Here is a 16,416-nt window from a genome sequence, read left to right on the forward strand (position 1 = left end):
TAAGGCAAGAAAGTGACAGCTTCAAACTGAGCAAGTACAAGGTAGTAATACATTTAGAGGAAAATTATCCAAAATTTAGTAATAGAATTCTGTTTTATTGCACAATTTTCCAATCCAGAACTTACTACTTTGAGGATTTGAAAAAGAATTAAAGGTGTTATTTGAAGAAAAACTTGCGTCTATCTATAGATCTTCCTGCAGGTCACTTCTTTGTGGAGGTGGAGTGGTCCTCACCAAGGCAAAAAACTTTAATTTTTTAAACCAGACATTGCTTTGACTTATTTACATGCCTGATGCCTTTGTTCACCCCCAGGAGTACATGTACTCCTGGGGGTGAACAAAGCTTTCCAAGAGGTAAACAGATACAGATGAATTAGTTTTCTAGGGCTGTTAGTAACAGTGTTACAAACTGGATGGCCTAAAACAGTAGATGTTTACTGTCTGTGGAGGCTAGAAGTCTGAAATCAAGGTGTTGGCAAGGCCATGTTCCCTCTCAAACTCTGGGTAGAATTTTTTTTTTTCTTGCGTTACGCGTGCCTCTCACTGTTGTGGCCTCTCCCGTTGCGGAGCACAGGCTCCAGACGCGCAGGCTCAACGGCCATGGCTCACGGGCCCAGCCGCTCCGCGGCATGTGGGATCTTCCCGGGCCGGGACACGAACCCGTGTCCCCTGCATCGGCAGGCGGACTCTCAACCACTGCGCCACCAGGGAAGCCCTGGGTAGAGTTTTTTGTTTCCTCTTTCAAGCTGTTAGGGGTGGCCGGCAATCCTTGGCATTCCTCGGGTTGCAACCTAATCAATCCTAGTTTCTCTCTCTCTTTTTTTTTTTTTTGGCCATGCTGTGTAGCTTGTGAGATCTTAGTTCCCGACCAGATATTGAACCTGGGCCCTCGGCAGTGAAAGCCTCGAGTCCTAACCACTGGACCACCAGGGAATGCCCCACATTAGTCTAATCTCTGCTTCTGTCTTCACATCATCTTCTCCCTGTGTATGTTCAATTTTCCCTTTTTTAAGGATACCAGTCTTACTGCATTAGGGCCCACCCTAGTGACCTCATCTTAACTTGGTTAAATTTGCAAAGACTATTTCTAAGCAAGGTAACATTCTGAGGTACTGAGGGTTAGGACTTCAACATATCTTTTTGGGAGGGTACAATTCAGCCCACAGTGTGTCTTTAAAATAATCAATTTCCAGATCCTCAGTTTTTATATGTGTGTTTTTTCCTACAGTTGATGTAAAATTTCTGAATTTTAAAGAAGAGCCCTTTCATATTCTTGGTTGGATCATAATGGCTATCAAATTGCTGTGGTATTTAGATTCCATTTTAAAGAATGCTATAATATTTCAATACTAAGGGCAGTATTTACAGTATGCTGGAAATAATATTTTTCCCAACAATTTAAACCCATGGTGAAAAATTTTAGAAGTTAAAAATGTGTGAGGGAGTATATGGTTTTAAAAAGTTATTTTAGGGAGCGTGTGAGCCACATTATTTGAAGACCACTGATCTGCAGCAGTTTTTCAACCTTAGTACTATTAATGTTTGGGACTAGATAATTCCTTATTGTGAGGAGGCTGTCTTGTGCATTGTAGGATGTTTAGGAGCATCCCTGACCTCTACCCACTAGATGCCAGTAGCAGCTTCCCAGTAGTGACAACCAGAAATGTTTCCAGACATTGCCAAATATCCCCTGGAAAGCAAAATTACTTTCCATCATTCCCTCATCATAGAGATAGAGCATACTGATCTCCTTTCAATTGGTAACATAGAATATATATTAGCATTTCAGACGTATGTTAATCTCGGTTTTGAGTTGTCTACTATATAGCTCCAGTCAAAAGCATGACCTAAGATGGCAGATTGAGAGATATAACTTAAGGGACATGATAATAATTCATTCACAAAAGTCAGTAAGTTTTATCCCTATATCAAGGCAGATGGCAAAACAACTACATATAAATCATGTGTTAACTTTTGCCCTATCTCTGTAGATCTTAACATTATAAGCTCTTGCTTATATCTGGAGTCAGTGTGAGAAATGGCTATGTGGAAAACCTCTATTCTATAAAAGTTCTAATTGAGGACCTTCTCTATTACATCCTCTTACCCTTGTGTCTTGAACCAAACCAAATTCCCACAGTGGTTTAGAGGTGAATTGGTATGCTTTCTTTCAGTTATATCACAGTAGCTCTGTAAAGCTTTTTGCCTTAACTACCAGGAACCTCTGAGCTAAATTTGTGGTCAGTGATACTGTCTTCCCTTAGTTGTTTCCCAGTATAATTATTTCTTCACTCTCCCTCTTCCCTTAATTTTATTACTTTTTTTCTTGTTTAAATGGTTCTCAGTTGTATTGAATCTATCTATGCCTTTTAGCATAAGTACCTCCTTGTGTTGGAAATGTAAATACATTAAATAAATAAAGTTTATGGGATGGTATAGTTTGAACTATCAATAATACACAGAAGGGTGCAAAGTCATTATAGAGTTTTTTTCCTGGCCTCATTCTCTCAGTGTACTACTCTGGCATAAAAAAGGACAGTGACTTGTTGGAAATCTTAAGATAATTATAGACAGAAAATAAATACCATTTTTCTCTCATAATAAAACTCTGGAGTCTGTGTTTTTTTGTTTGTTTTAGACTATTAGACCGAGTTCTGTTTTCATTTTCTCAAAAAAAAAAAAACCACTGTAATTATTGTTGCTAAACCTAGAGATAAGAATTTACTGAAACTAGCCTAAAAACATTAGTACCTTTTAGTCAGAAACAGTGAAGGAGGAAAAGGCACTATCATTTATTGAATGCCTACTAAATGCTGTGCCTTACACTAGGTATTTTGTATCACATTTAATCCCCACAATAGTCTTATTATGATCTTAGTGCTATTTTTATCTACAAGGAATCCAAGGTTCTGAAACAGGCAATGCACAGATAGGTCATTCTCATTCCAAAGTTCTAGCTCTTTTTTTAAAAAAATAAATTTATTTATTTATTTTTGTCTGCGTCGGGTCTTTGTTGCTGCGTATGGGCTTTTTCAGTTGCGGTGAGCGGGGGCTACTCTTCATTGCAATACGCAGGCTTCTCACTGCGGTGGCTTCTCTTGTTGCGGGGCATGGACTCTCAGCACACGGGCTACGGTAGTTGTGGCACGTGGGCCCAGCAGTTGTGGCTTGCAGGCTCTAGAGCACAGGCTCAGTAGTTGTGGCGCATGGGCTTAGTTGCTCTGTGGCATGTGGGATCTTCCCGGACCAGGGATTGAACCCGTGTCCTGTGCATTGGCAGGCAGATTCTTAACCACTGCACCACCAGGGAAGTCCCCAAAGTTCTAGCTCTTTACATGATGTGCCATGAAGACTTCAGGACAGTGCCTGCCTAGCACATAGTAAGCTCTATAAGTGTTACTGCCTCGTATTATCATGTCATTTGGGTTATGAATAAAGATCAAAATTACTAAATGCTGAGATAATACACTACATCAAATCCTAGAGGGAATAGAGAAACAAAAAACATTCTATACATTTAGAATAAATGAAAGTAACTTATTTAGAGTAGATAAAGAGGAATCTTAGTTTATTGTAGCCATCATCTATAAGAACTTTATAAACTGAAAATATAAAATCAGATTATGTTAAATTTAATGAATTACCTAATGAGATACCAACAAAAATTCGAGAAGTGTTCTTTATCCTAGAGATGAAGTAAAGGATAGTAATGTGTAATTCTTCCCTTGTTACCTTTGTCAGACGCAGGAGATTGAACTTGATGGGTCATGCATCTAACTCAGTGTGGCAATTGTTATGCTTTTGTGTTCAGACTACTCTATCATGTTATCTGTATCTTCTTTTTATTTTTTTATTTTTTATTTTTTAATCTGTATCTTGTACATGAGTGTGTGTGTGTGTGTGTGTGTGTGTGTGTGTGTATATATATAAAATGTAGCTTTTCCTATCTAAAGTATATCATGTTATATTGGGAGGTGGCTTGTTTTAACATTATATTTTCTTGTGTGTATTGCTAGCCTTAGGAAAAAACATAATTACATACTTTTCCACAAGAAAAAAAATAATGGATTTTTGCTTTTTTCTGCCTTTAGTTCCATGTTTTCCAGCACCTAACATAACTTGTAAGGATTCTGGTGGCAATGAAACACATTTTACTGGAAATGAAATTGGTTTTCTCAAGCCCATATCTTGCCGAAATGTGTAAGTACCTACCTTACTGAAGCTAAATTTTCAGATTACTTGCCTATGTTGACTGAATGGAGTGAAGAGGAAAAGAGTTAATTTGTAAGAAGAATCCTGCACTAATATAATTTTTATCTTTTTGCTTTTTGTCAGAAAATCTCTGTTTTAAGTGTGCATATTGTTATATAAATGCAGTTTACCAACCAAGTAAAGCTCAGTAGTTCACTATGTGGGATAAATAGAATGAATGGCTTCATGCCATGTCAGTTCTGCCAGTTTTTGCTACCAAATGGCTTATGAAAAAATTCTGTTTTCAAAATTTGGGGGCTTTCTCGAGTGCAAATAAGGGATTGTGTACCTATAGTATTAAAAGAATGCTAATTAGTAATCATTTGCATTTTGAAACTTGGTTTCATTATTTGTAATAGGTTTGGATGATAAATGGTAATGTTAAACAGAATTCAAAAGTTAGTTTGGTATATTAAGACAAATGGTTTTATTTTGTTGGGAGTATTCTTTGTTTAAAGGACTTTTAAGTTTGCTATTTATTTTTGCTCCAGTAAAGCTAACAGTTTATTCCTATATTAATGCTTTGTCCTGAAAACATGATTTAATTTTACCCATTTTTATTAATTGTTGGCATTATATTTTTACCTTTTACTGTACGTTGTTGCATTTTATATGATGGCACCTATTTTGCAGTTATGTCAAAAAACAACCACTATTTGACTGTTTCTGCAAGTTCTATTAGAATTCTTAGAAATTACTATTAGAGTCTTTTTTTTTTTTTTTGACCCTGCTTCACTGAGTTAATGAGGGGCTTTAGATTCTATCTTGCTGTGTAATCCAGTCACTTTAAGCTTCTTGGGTTCCAAGATTGCTCATAAGTAAAGTAAAAAGTGTTAAAGGGAATTATTTCCAAAGTACTTAGATATGGTTTAGTCAGTTTTTAGATTTATAGATTGATGTTTCCAAATGACAAATAATTTGTTAAGTGTTGGTCCACGGTTATAATACAACAACTAAGAAAATCATCCATTAAGAACAGCTAACCATTCAGGTTGGACGTTGCAGGTTCATATTACCTATAATGGTCACACCACAATGATCTGCCACTTAATTTCCAAATTAAGTCTGATTTTCCTTTTACTGTCTCTGAGTAGTTAGGCTCAGTGCAACTGAGCTGTACTAATCATGCTCACAAGACATTGATTTCAATTGTGATAGGAAATATAACTATCAAGGAAACTAGATACTCCAAGTCTACTGGCCAACTTATTCCCCTCCTGTAGTAAAGTTTACAATTCCAAAACAGAATTTGCTTGATGAGCATTGAATCAGAACAAGGGGAGTTAGATTGATGGATAATTTTAATGATAAGTCACAAAAGTAACATAACCTGATATATCACTTTCCTTTATCAGGATATTCAGTACATGCCTGCCAAACAGCCAGCTGCTAGTTAGCTACTGAGTAAAGACTCACTGACAAATTCTTAATTCACTGAATGTCCCTTTTCCAGTTTACATATTTTCCTTCTCCTGTTGGCATATACTTTTATAATATTGATACTTGACTAGAACTCCATCTCAATATTGCAGATATAGCCATTCTATAATGTATTCTTCAGCAACTGAAGTCTAGTAACTATGTCTGATTGGTTACCGAGTCACACACCTATTTATACTGGCCATCTGCATTAGTTGGAGCAGCCTGTTGTAACAAATGTCTTAAGAATTTCAGTGACTTAACACAGTAAATGTTATTTCTCACTCACATCATAGTCCGATTTGTGTTGCCTTGATGGTCTGGATGGGGTGAAGGGAGTGGTAGTTGCTCCATGCAGTCATGCGGGCTCTTGTGCTTTCAACTTGTAGCTTTGCTTCCTCTATTCCTTAGAGTCCTTTCCATTAAGCCAGCAGATGGAAAGCAGAGAAAGAACCCCTGCAGGAATGTTTTATTGGCCAGACATAAAATGATGGCATACATCACTTCTGTCCTCATTCCATTGGCCAAAACTAAGTGATGGCTGCACTTAAGTGCAAAGTTAGCTACAGTATACAAAGGCATATCTCAGAGATATCGTGAGTTTGGTTGCAGACCAGTGCAATAAAGCAAGTCACATGAATCATTTGGTTTCCCTGTGTACATAAAAGTTATGTTTATACTATATGTAGTCTGTTAAGTGTGCGATAGCATTGTGTCTAGGAAAACCATACCTTAATTTTAAAATAATGCTGTTGGAAAAATGGTGCCGATAGACTTGCTTGATGCAGGGTTGCCACAAACCTTCAACTTGTAAAAAATACAGTTTATCTGTAAAGTACAGTAATGCAAAGCACACCAAACAAGGTCTGCCTGTAGTTTAGTTGTATGTCCATGAGAAAAAGAGAAATGATTTGGTAAACAATTAGGCAAATCTCTTCTACACCACCAGTTTTTAGATTATCCTTTAGGATGGTTTATTTATGTAGGTAACTGCTTTTCTGATTTCATTCCCCTTACCAGCCAAGCTTTTTGAGAGGCTTGTTTCTATAATATTTATCTTTTATGAATTTTTCAGTCTAATGCAGTATGGCTTTTGGCCATACTGAAATTCGCCAGCCATCTTTGTTGCTATATCAAATGGATATTTATAGTCCATATCTTAATCCTTCTACAGCATTTGGCATTCCCTTTTCTTAAAATACTTTCTTTCCTTGACTTCCAGTATAAAACACACTTCTATTTCTTTTGATTCCTATTCCTTTCCTTCTTCCTTGATATTCCTAAGATTATGTACTTGGTCCTTTTCTCTGCTTCATTCATCCACCCCTTTGGTTTCTCTCACCATCTTTATATAAAGGTCCTTTCCTTCAAATCATTTCCTCCTTTGTATTAGTGAATGCAGCTGTTCTACCCAGTTTCTTAAGCAGAAACTTTTGGAGTCATTCTCCTATTCTCTCATTCCCCACATTTCTTCTGGCTGCTTCTGCCTTCTTAGTATTTCCCAATTTTGTTTCCTTTTCTCTCCCACTGCTACTATCCAGTAGGTTATAGCTTGAGTTTCTACAAAGTCTCCCAATTTATTTCTCTACTTCTAGTCTGGTGACCCATTACAATGTAGAGGGGGCACTACTGCCCTCAGTGTAAAATCTGACGTTCTTATAATATTAGATGCATAGACAGAATCTCTGGGTTGTTTACCATCTCCCCTAACTCCCTGAAAATGTCCTGGTTGTGAGTCAATGCAAAAAACAGGATCGTAAGCAGGAGACTGACATGATCAGATTTGACTTTAAAATGATAACTCCAGCTACCTTTTTATTTCTTTACTCCTCTTTGCAACACCTCCTTGAAAGAGTTATCTAATACTTCTTTTCTTTAATTTTTTCCAACCTTTCTTTTTTAATTGAGTTAACATAGGTTTGTAACATTATATAAGTTTCCTGTGTGCATTATAATTCAACTTCTGTATACACTGCAGGGTGCTTCTCACCACATCTAATTTCCATCCATCGTCGTACAATTGATTCCTTTTACCCATTTTGCCTATCTCCCACCCCCCTTCACCTCTGTGTCTACCAGTCTGTTCTCAGTTTCTCTGTGTTTGTTTAATGTTATTTTTTGTTATTCATTTACTTTTTTTTTATATTCCACATATGAGTGAAATCATATAGTATTTGTCATATTTGTCTTTCTCCATCTGACTTATTTCACTTAGCACATAGACCTCAAGGTCTATGCATGTTGTCACAAGTAGTAAGATTTTGTCTTTTTTTTTTTAATGGCTGACTAGTATTCTTGTATATATATACACCATATCTTCTTTATCCACTCATTCATTGGTGGGCAATTAGGTTGTTTCCATATCTTGGCTATTGTTAATAATGCTGCAGTGAACATTGGGATGCATATATCTTTTTGAATTAGTGTTTTCTTATACTTTGGATAAATACCCAGAAGTGGAATAGCTGGATCATATGGTAGTTTTCTCCATACTGTTTTTCTTTTCTTTTTTTTAAAAATAAATTTATTCATTTATTTATTTATTTTTGGATGTGTTGGGTCTTCATTACTGCATGGGCTTTTTCTAGTTGTGGCGAGCAGGGGCTACTCTTCGTTGTGGTGCATGGGCTTCTCATTGCGGTGGCTTCTCTTGTTGTGAAGCACAGGCTCTAAGTGCATGGGCTTCAGTAGTTGTGGCACACGGGCTCAGTAGTTGTGGCTCACGGGCTCAGTAGTTGTGGCTCGCAGGCTCAGTAGTTGTGGCACACGGGCTTAGTTGCTCTGCAGCATGTGGGATCTTCCTGGACCAGGGCTCAAACCTGTGTCCCCTGCATTGGCAGGCAGGTTCTTAACCACTGCACCACCAGGGAAGTCCGTCCATACTGTTTTTCATAGTGGCTGTTCTAATTTACATTTCCACCAACAATATATGAGGGTTCCCTTTTCTCCAACATCTTGTTTTTTCTTGTTTTTATGATAATAGCCATTCTAATGTGTGAGGTGATATCTCATTGTGGTTTTAATTTGCATCTCTCTGATGATTGAACATCTTTTCAAGTGCCTGTTGGCCATGTCTTAAATGGAAAAATGTCTGTTCAGATCCTCTGTCCATTTTTTAATCAGGTTGTTTGTTTTGTTGTTATTGAATTGTATGATAGGAATTGCACTGAATCTGTAAATTGCTTTAGGTAATGTGTATTTTAACAATGTTAATTCTTCCAATCCATGAGCATGGGATATTTTTACATTTCTTTGTGTTTTCTTCAATTTATTTCAATAATGTCTTATAGTTTTTAGTATACAGGTCTTTCATCTCCTTGGTTAAGTTTATTCCTAGGTATTATTTTTGTTGCAAGTATAAATAGGATTGTTTTCTTAATTTCTTTTTCTGCTAGTTTGTTAGTGTATAGAAACACAACAGATCTTTGTATATTGATTTTTTTACCCTGCTTTTTTACTGTATTTTTTTATTATTTCTAATAATTTTTGGTGGAGTCTTTAGGATTTTCTATATATAAAATTTATTTATTTATTTATTTATTTATTTTTTGCTTTATAACAAATTAAATCAGTTATACATATACATATGTTCCCATATCCCCTCCCTTTATATATAAAATTATGTCACCCACAAATAGTGACGGTTTTACTTCTTCCTTGCCTTTTATTTCTTTTTCTTGCCTAATTGCTCTGGCTAGGACTTCCAATATTATGTTGAATAAGAGTGATGAGGGCTTCCCTGGTGGCGCAGTGGTTGAGAGTCCACCTGCCGATGCAGGGGACATGGGTTTGTGCCCCGGTCTGGGAAGATCCCACATGCCGCGGAGCGGCTAGGCCCGTGAGCCATGGCCGCTGAGCATGCGCTTCTGGAGCCTGTGCTCCGCAACAGGAGAGGCCACAACAGTGAGAGGCCCGTGTACTGCAAAAAAAAAAAAAAAAAAAGAGTGATGAGAGTAGGCATCCTTGTCTTGTTCCTGATCTTAGAGGGATAGCTTTCAGTTTGTCACTGTTGAATATGATAATAGCTGTGGGTTTGTTACATATGGCCTTTACTATGTAGAGGTACATTCCTTCTGTACTCATTGAAAATTTTTATCATAAATGGATTTTGAACCTTGTCAAATGTTTTTCTGAGTCTTTTGAGGTGATCCTATGATTTTTATTCATTTTGTTAATATGGTGTGTCACATTGATTGATTTGTGGATGAATCATCCTTGCATCCCTGCAATAAATCCCATTTGATTATGGCATATAATCCTTTTAATGTATTGTTGTATTCGGTTTACTAATATTTTGTTAGGGATGTTTGCATCTATGTTCATCAGAGATATTGGGTTGTAATTTTCTCCTCTTGTGGTGTCCTTGTCTGGTTTTCATAATGCTGGTTTTGTAAAATGAGTTAAGAAGCGTCCCCTCCTCTTCAGTTTTTTGGAAGAGGTTGAGAAAGATAGGTATTAAATCTTTGAATATTTGGTAGAATTCACCAGTGAAGCCATCTGGTCCTGGACTTTTGTTTTGGGGAGGTTTTTGTTTAATGTTTCATCTCTTTACTAGTGATAGGTCTATTCAGATTTTCTGTATCTTACTGATTCAGTCTTGGAACGTGGTATAATTCTAAGAATTTATCCATTTCTTCTAAGTTGTCCAATTTACTGGCATATAGCCATTCATAGTAGTCACTTATAATCCTTCATGTTTCTTTGGTATCCATTGTAACTTCTCCTCTTTCATTTCTGATTTTATTTTTCTGAGTTGTCTTTTTTGTTGTTGTGAGTCTAGCTGAAGGTTTGTCAACTTTGTTTATCTTTTCAGAGAACCAGCTCTTAGTTTCATTGATCTTTTCTATTTTCTTTTTAGTCTCTATTTCATTTATTTCCACTCTGATTTTTATGTTTTCCTTCCTTCTACTGACTTTTGGCTTTATTTTTTCTCCTTTTTCTAGTTACTTTAGGTGTATGGTTACATTATTTGTGGTTTTTCTTGTTTCTTGAGGTAGACCTGTATTTCTATAAACTGTCCTCTTAGTACTGATTTTGCAGTGTGTTTCCCTTAGATTTTTAGTATGTCATAGTTTCATTTTCATTTCTCTTCGGGTACTTTTTAAATTTCTCCTTTAATTTTTTTCATTGATGCATTAGTTCAGTAGCATGTTGTTTAGTTTCCAAATATTTGTGATTTCTCCAGCTTTCTTCTTATAATTGATTTCTAGTTTCATACCATTGTGGTCAGAAAAGATGCTTGATATGATTTCAGTTTTCTTAAATTTATTGAGACTTGTTTTGTGTCCCAGCATATGGTTTATCCTTGAGAACATTCTGTGTGCACTTAAGAAGTATGTGTATTCTGCAGATTTTGAATGGAATGTTCTACATACATCTGTTATTAAGTCTCTTTGGTCTAGTGTTTCATTTAAGGCTGATTTTTCCTTCTCTTTCTGTCTAGATGATCTATCTGCTGATGTACAGGGGGTGTTAAAGTTCCCTACTCTTATTATGTTGCTGTCAGTTTCTCCCTTTAGGTCTGTTAATAATGCTTTATATATATTTTGGTGCTATTTTGTTACGTGCATATATATTAATAAATGTTATATCTTCTTGATGGGTTGTACCCTTTATCATTAGTATATAATGTCCATCCTTGCCTCTTATTAACTTTTTTGGTTTGAAGTCTGTTTTGTCTGATACAAGTATGGCTACACCTGCTTTCTTTTGGCTGCCATTTGCTTAGAGTATTTTGCAGCCCTTTACTTTGCACTTATATTTATCTTTAGAACTGAGATGTGTCTCCTGGAGGCAGCATATAGTTGGGTCTTATTTTTTGATCCAGCCAGCCACTTTGTGTCTTTTGATTGGTGAATTCAATCCATTCACATTTATTGTGATTTTTTTTTTTTGGGCCACACCCTGCAGCATGTGTGATCTTAGTTCTCCAACCTGGGATCAAACCCATGCCCCCTGAAGTGGAAACGTGGAGTCTTAACCACTGGACCACCAGGAAAGTCCCCATTTAGTGTGATTATTGATATATGAGGACTTGGTATTGATATTTTATCTTTTCTTTTCTGGTTGTTCTATAGTTCCATTGTTTCTTTTTCCTTGCATTTCTGTCTGCTGCTTTAGTTTGGTGGTTTTCTATGATGTTTTTCTCAGTTTTCTCTTTTTTTATGTTTTGTGTCTCTGCACTAGATTTTTGTTTTGTTATCATGAGGTTTGTATAAATGTTTTAAAGATAAAATACTCCTTTTTCTGCTGGTAGTATCTTATCCTAATATGCCTCTACAGGTTTCATCCTTTTCCTCTTCTCCTTTTATGTTTTTGTTGTCACAAATATGTCTCAACACAAAATGCTGTGAGTTTGTTACCAAATTGACATAGCTGTAGTTATTTATAGTGCTTTTTTTCCACCCTTTAACCTTTGCTGTAATCAAGTGTTTAACAACCTATTCTGATATACAATTGCAATTTTCTTTTTTTTTCTTTTTTTTTTTTTTTGCTGTACGCGGGCCTCTCACTGCTGTGGCCTCTCCCGTTGCGGAGCACAGGCTCCGGACGCACAGGCTCCGCGGCCATGGCTCGCGGGCCCAGCCGCTCCGCGGCATGTGGGATCTTCCGGGATCGGGGCACGAACCCATATCCCCTGCATCGGCAGGCGGACTCTCAACCACTGCGCCACCAGGGAAGCCCCGAAATTTTCTGATTCTATTTATTACCTTACTCAAAGTTTTGTGTACTTTTGCCTTTTCATTTCAGGTAGAAGAGCTGCTTTCAACATTTCTTGTTAGGCAGATCTAGTGGTGATAAACTCCTCAACTTTTGTTTGTCTGGGAATGCCTTTATTTCTCCTTTCTGTCTGAATGATACCTTTGCTGTATAGAGTATTCTTGGCTGACAGTTTTAATCTTTCAATATTCTGAATTTGTCATTCTACTCTCTTCTGGCCTGTAGAGTTTCTGCTGAGAAATCTGCTGATAGCCTTATGTGGGTACCTTTGTAGATTATTGTCTTCTTTTTTTTTTAAGCTGGCTGTCTTTAAAATTCTTTCTTTGTCATTGACTTTTGACAATTTTAATATATAATGTGTCTTGGAGAAGGTCTTCTTGTTTTGAGATAAGTAGGTGTTCTATTAGCTTCATGGGCTCGTATATCTAGTTCCATTCCCAGATTTGGGAAGTTCTCAGCTATTATTTCCTTAAATAGGCTCTCTGTTCCCTTCTCCCTCTCTTTTCTTTCTGGGATACGCATTGTCCTATGTTGCCTTTCTAATGGAGTTGGATAGTTCTTGTAGAGTTTCTTCAGTTGAAACAAAAATCTTAGCTCTCTCCTCTTTTACCTGAATCATTTCTCAGTTTCTGTCTTTGAGTTCGCTAATTCTCTCTTCCATATGTTCTACTCTATTTCCAGTGCTTTCTAATGCCGTTCTTCATGTTGTTTATTGAGTTCTTCAGCTCCATAACTTCTGTTTGGTTCTTTTTTAGAATTTCAATCTCTTTGATAAAGTATTCCTGCTGTTCATTAATTTTATTCCTTAGTTCACTGAACCGTCTTTCTGTTTTCTTATATATAGCTTGTTGAGTTTCTTCCTGATACCTGTTTTGAATTCTCTGTCAGTTAGACCACAGTCTTCTGTGACTTTTGTTTCTGGAGAACTGTCATTTTCTTTTTCTGATACTGTGTTAACTGTGTTTTTTCATAGTGCTTGGTGAGTTGTTCCTTTGCTGGCACATTTGAAGTAATGAATACGTTTCTTATTTAGGTAAACCTTCATTTACTTTGATTCTAACAGTTCAACAGGTTGGTAATTAGAGTCCTTTCTTTTGTTTTTCAGTAGGTGGCGCTATAGCATAAGTTATAGCTTAGTTTATCCTACCTGAGTGTTTCTGGCTATATTTGAGAATTGGCACTTTCCACCCTCCATCACCTTTGCCAGAGATGTCGTCAGTGCCCTCATCATTGCTGCTTGTTCCTCTGGGGTTACTGGTGCCTTGAGATGGCGGGTGCCTCTGCCATATGTGGGGTTGCCTGGGTTGTGGGCACTGCTGTAGCGGTGAGGGCAGGGGGAGGAATGGGGGGAAGGAGCCAGGTTTGGGTGTGCTGTGGGGGAGAGCAGAGTCACAGGTACCACTATGGCCCTTCCAGTCTTTCTTCAGCCTGTTCTGTTGTGTCTTTTGCCCTCATCGTTATCAGAATTGCTCTTGCTGAGGTCACTAAAGATCTCCTCTTGGTTAAATTTAGTAGTAAATTCTCAGGCATTCTTATGTCATTCATCAGTCACATTTGGCACAGTTGATCACTCTGTTCTTAATACACTGTCTTCACTTGACTTTCCGAGATACCACACTCTTTCGGTTTTACTTCTTCCTCACGGTTAGCTCCTTCATGGTTTCTTCTCTGCTTGATCTGGAAAGGTTTGTTGTACATTATTGTGACGGTAGCTCACGAATGCTCCCCTACAGTCTATCTTCAGCACAGCAGCTAGAGTGATCATTTTAAAATCTAAATCAGATCACACTCCACACCTCTCCTTAACCTCTGCAGTAGCTTCACATATCTCCCAGAGTAAAAGACAGAGTTTTTACTTAACGATGATATTCAAGGCCTTGCGTGATTTGCCTTCTTTGCCCCCTATTATCTCTCTGACCTCGTCTCCTACTATTCTTCCCCTCTCTTACTCCACTCCTGCGGCACTGTCAGGTATGCTGCCTTTGCAACAGCAATTTTTTTGGCTGGGACACTCTTCCCTCAGAGGTATGGCATGGTTAAGTCACTTACTCTAGATTATAAGCTCTTTAGGGGTCAGGGATCTTTGTCTCTTTTGTTCATTAATATATTCCAATAGCCTAAGATAGTGCCTGGCACTCAGTAGCCACCCAAAAAGCATTAACTGAGTGGATGAATGAACCAGTTAACAAATAATAATAATTAACAGTTTTATTTTCTAAAATGTTTACATGTTGGAAATATATGAATGTGACATTCATGTTCCAATTCTGTGCAGAAATGGCTATTCATACAAGGTGGCGGTTGCACTGTCTCTTTTTCTTGGATGGTTGGGAGCAGATCGATTTTACCTTGGATACCCTGCCTTGGGTGAGTATGTTTCATTTAAAAAAAATTCTCGTGAAACTTGTAGGTTAATGTACCTAATCTTATAGATTAAATCTCTGCATACTATTAATAGTTACAAGTTCCATGTAGTTGGGTTGAATAGTCAGTGTTCTTCTGTGAGTATAGAGCTAGCAATTAGCTCTGTAGTTAACTTGGATAAGAAATTCACTTTTCTTGTCTTTTCATCTTTGTGAAAACACACACTCAAGATAGTGTAGTCACTAATTAGGACAGTAGACTTGAGCTGTCATTACTAGTGCTGGGCACACAGTGGATGTTCAATAAATGTTTTATGAATAAATGCGTATCTTTTCCTATCCCTCCAGAAAATGTTTGCCTTCTACCTGAACCTCTATAAGTGTTGATTTTGGAATAGAAACTACTTCTTTCAGGAGAAGTTGGTGTTGGAACTACAGCAGCCAGCATGAGCTGGTGTGGAGCCTGATTATTACCCTTAGCATCCCTCCCCGTACCTTCCTCCTAGCTGTAATCTTTACATGTACCATAGTTGCTAATTCTTATGAAAACTATTTACATTTGATGATAGCTTTTGTTTAAATAATACTTTCACATGTCTGCCCTTATTTAAGCCTTAAAACTCTTTGAGTTTATCATCCAGTTTAAATCTTCTTTAACAGGTAGGGAAATTGTCACCAGAGAGGTTAAGGGATTTACTGACTCTGGAGGCCTTGCTTTATACTGTAACATATTTCTTGTTATCATCATTGTTTTATGGATAGGGAAATTGTCACGAGATTAAGAGATTTACCCAAGGACACTCAGCTAGTGACCTGACTTTGAACCCAAATATTCTGGCTCAAGAGATCATGCTTTATTTACTGTAGTACTTTGCTTCTGTATTAGCCCTTCACTGAGCAAATTTAAAGTTTCTGAATGCTCTGCTTTCTAGCTAGCAAAGCTAATCTTATTCTTTCCATGTTGCTACCCACCAGAGATCAAAGAGGAAGTTTCACTGTGGGGTTGGTGGGAATTATGTTTCTGTTAACCTTAACTGGAACTCAGTGTTATAAGGTCACAAATAGAAATCACAGTTTAAAATACTATATACATGAAATTTTTTCAGTTAACAAACATTTATTCAAAATTTACTTGCTGTTAGGTAAGTAATGAAGTTCTCTGGAAATAACAATGGAGATCACAGTTCATACTGGTTAGAAGAAAATAAGTAATAAATGGTAGGCCAATTTGTGCTACAGCACTGTTACAGAACTGTAGTAAAGTGCTATGAGAGCAGAGAAAAAAGACTGATTTAGTCAGCCTTAGGATGTGAGGGAAAACTTGTTGGATGAGGGGACATTTGCACTAGGTTTTTAAGGATGAACAGATTAGAGATTTAAGGCATTACAGGGAACAGCATGTGCAAAAGCATAGGGTGTGAAAGAACATATGTGCAGTGTTGAGAAAATGGTGGATAATTTAGCCTATGGTGTAGGAAGAAAGGTGGCAGAACATGAAAAGTGATTTCAGAGGTAGCCTGTGGTCAGATTATAAAAGGCTTTGAGAAAGAATTCCCTGGCAGTCTAGTGGTTAGGACTCGGCGATTTCAGTGTTGTGGGCCCAGGTTCGATCCCTGGTCGGGGAACTAAGATCCCACAAGCCGTGCAGTGTGGCCAAAAAAAA

At 37.3% G+C, this 16,416-nt stretch overlaps 1 protein-coding gene across 6 annotated transcripts in view; it reads left to right on the top strand.

Moving 5' to 3' along the window:
* The window catches only part of TM2D1 (TM2 domain containing 1), a 139,239-nt gene that overhangs the window by 8,650 nt on the left and 114,173 nt on the right, over window positions 1–16,416 (top strand). For all 6 annotated transcript variants that reach the window (XR_014015071.1, XR_014015072.1, XM_081224367.1 and 3 more), the window contains exons 3-4: window positions 4,092–4,200; window positions 14,666–14,757. Coding sequence is in view for 4 of the 6 variants with exons in the window: in XM_081224367.1 (XP_081080493.1) it covers window positions 4,092–4,200; window positions 14,666–14,757 (201 nt within the window). In the remaining 2 variants the exon portion in view is untranslated. The remainder of the gene's footprint in view (window positions 1–4,091; window positions 4,201–14,665; window positions 14,758–16,416) is intronic.

This window comes from Mesoplodon bidens, assembly GCF_964165515.1.
Source record: "Mesoplodon bidens genome assembly, chromosome: 2".
Classification (NCBI taxonomy): Eukaryota; Metazoa; Chordata; class Mammalia; order Artiodactyla; family Ziphiidae; genus Mesoplodon; species Mesoplodon bidens.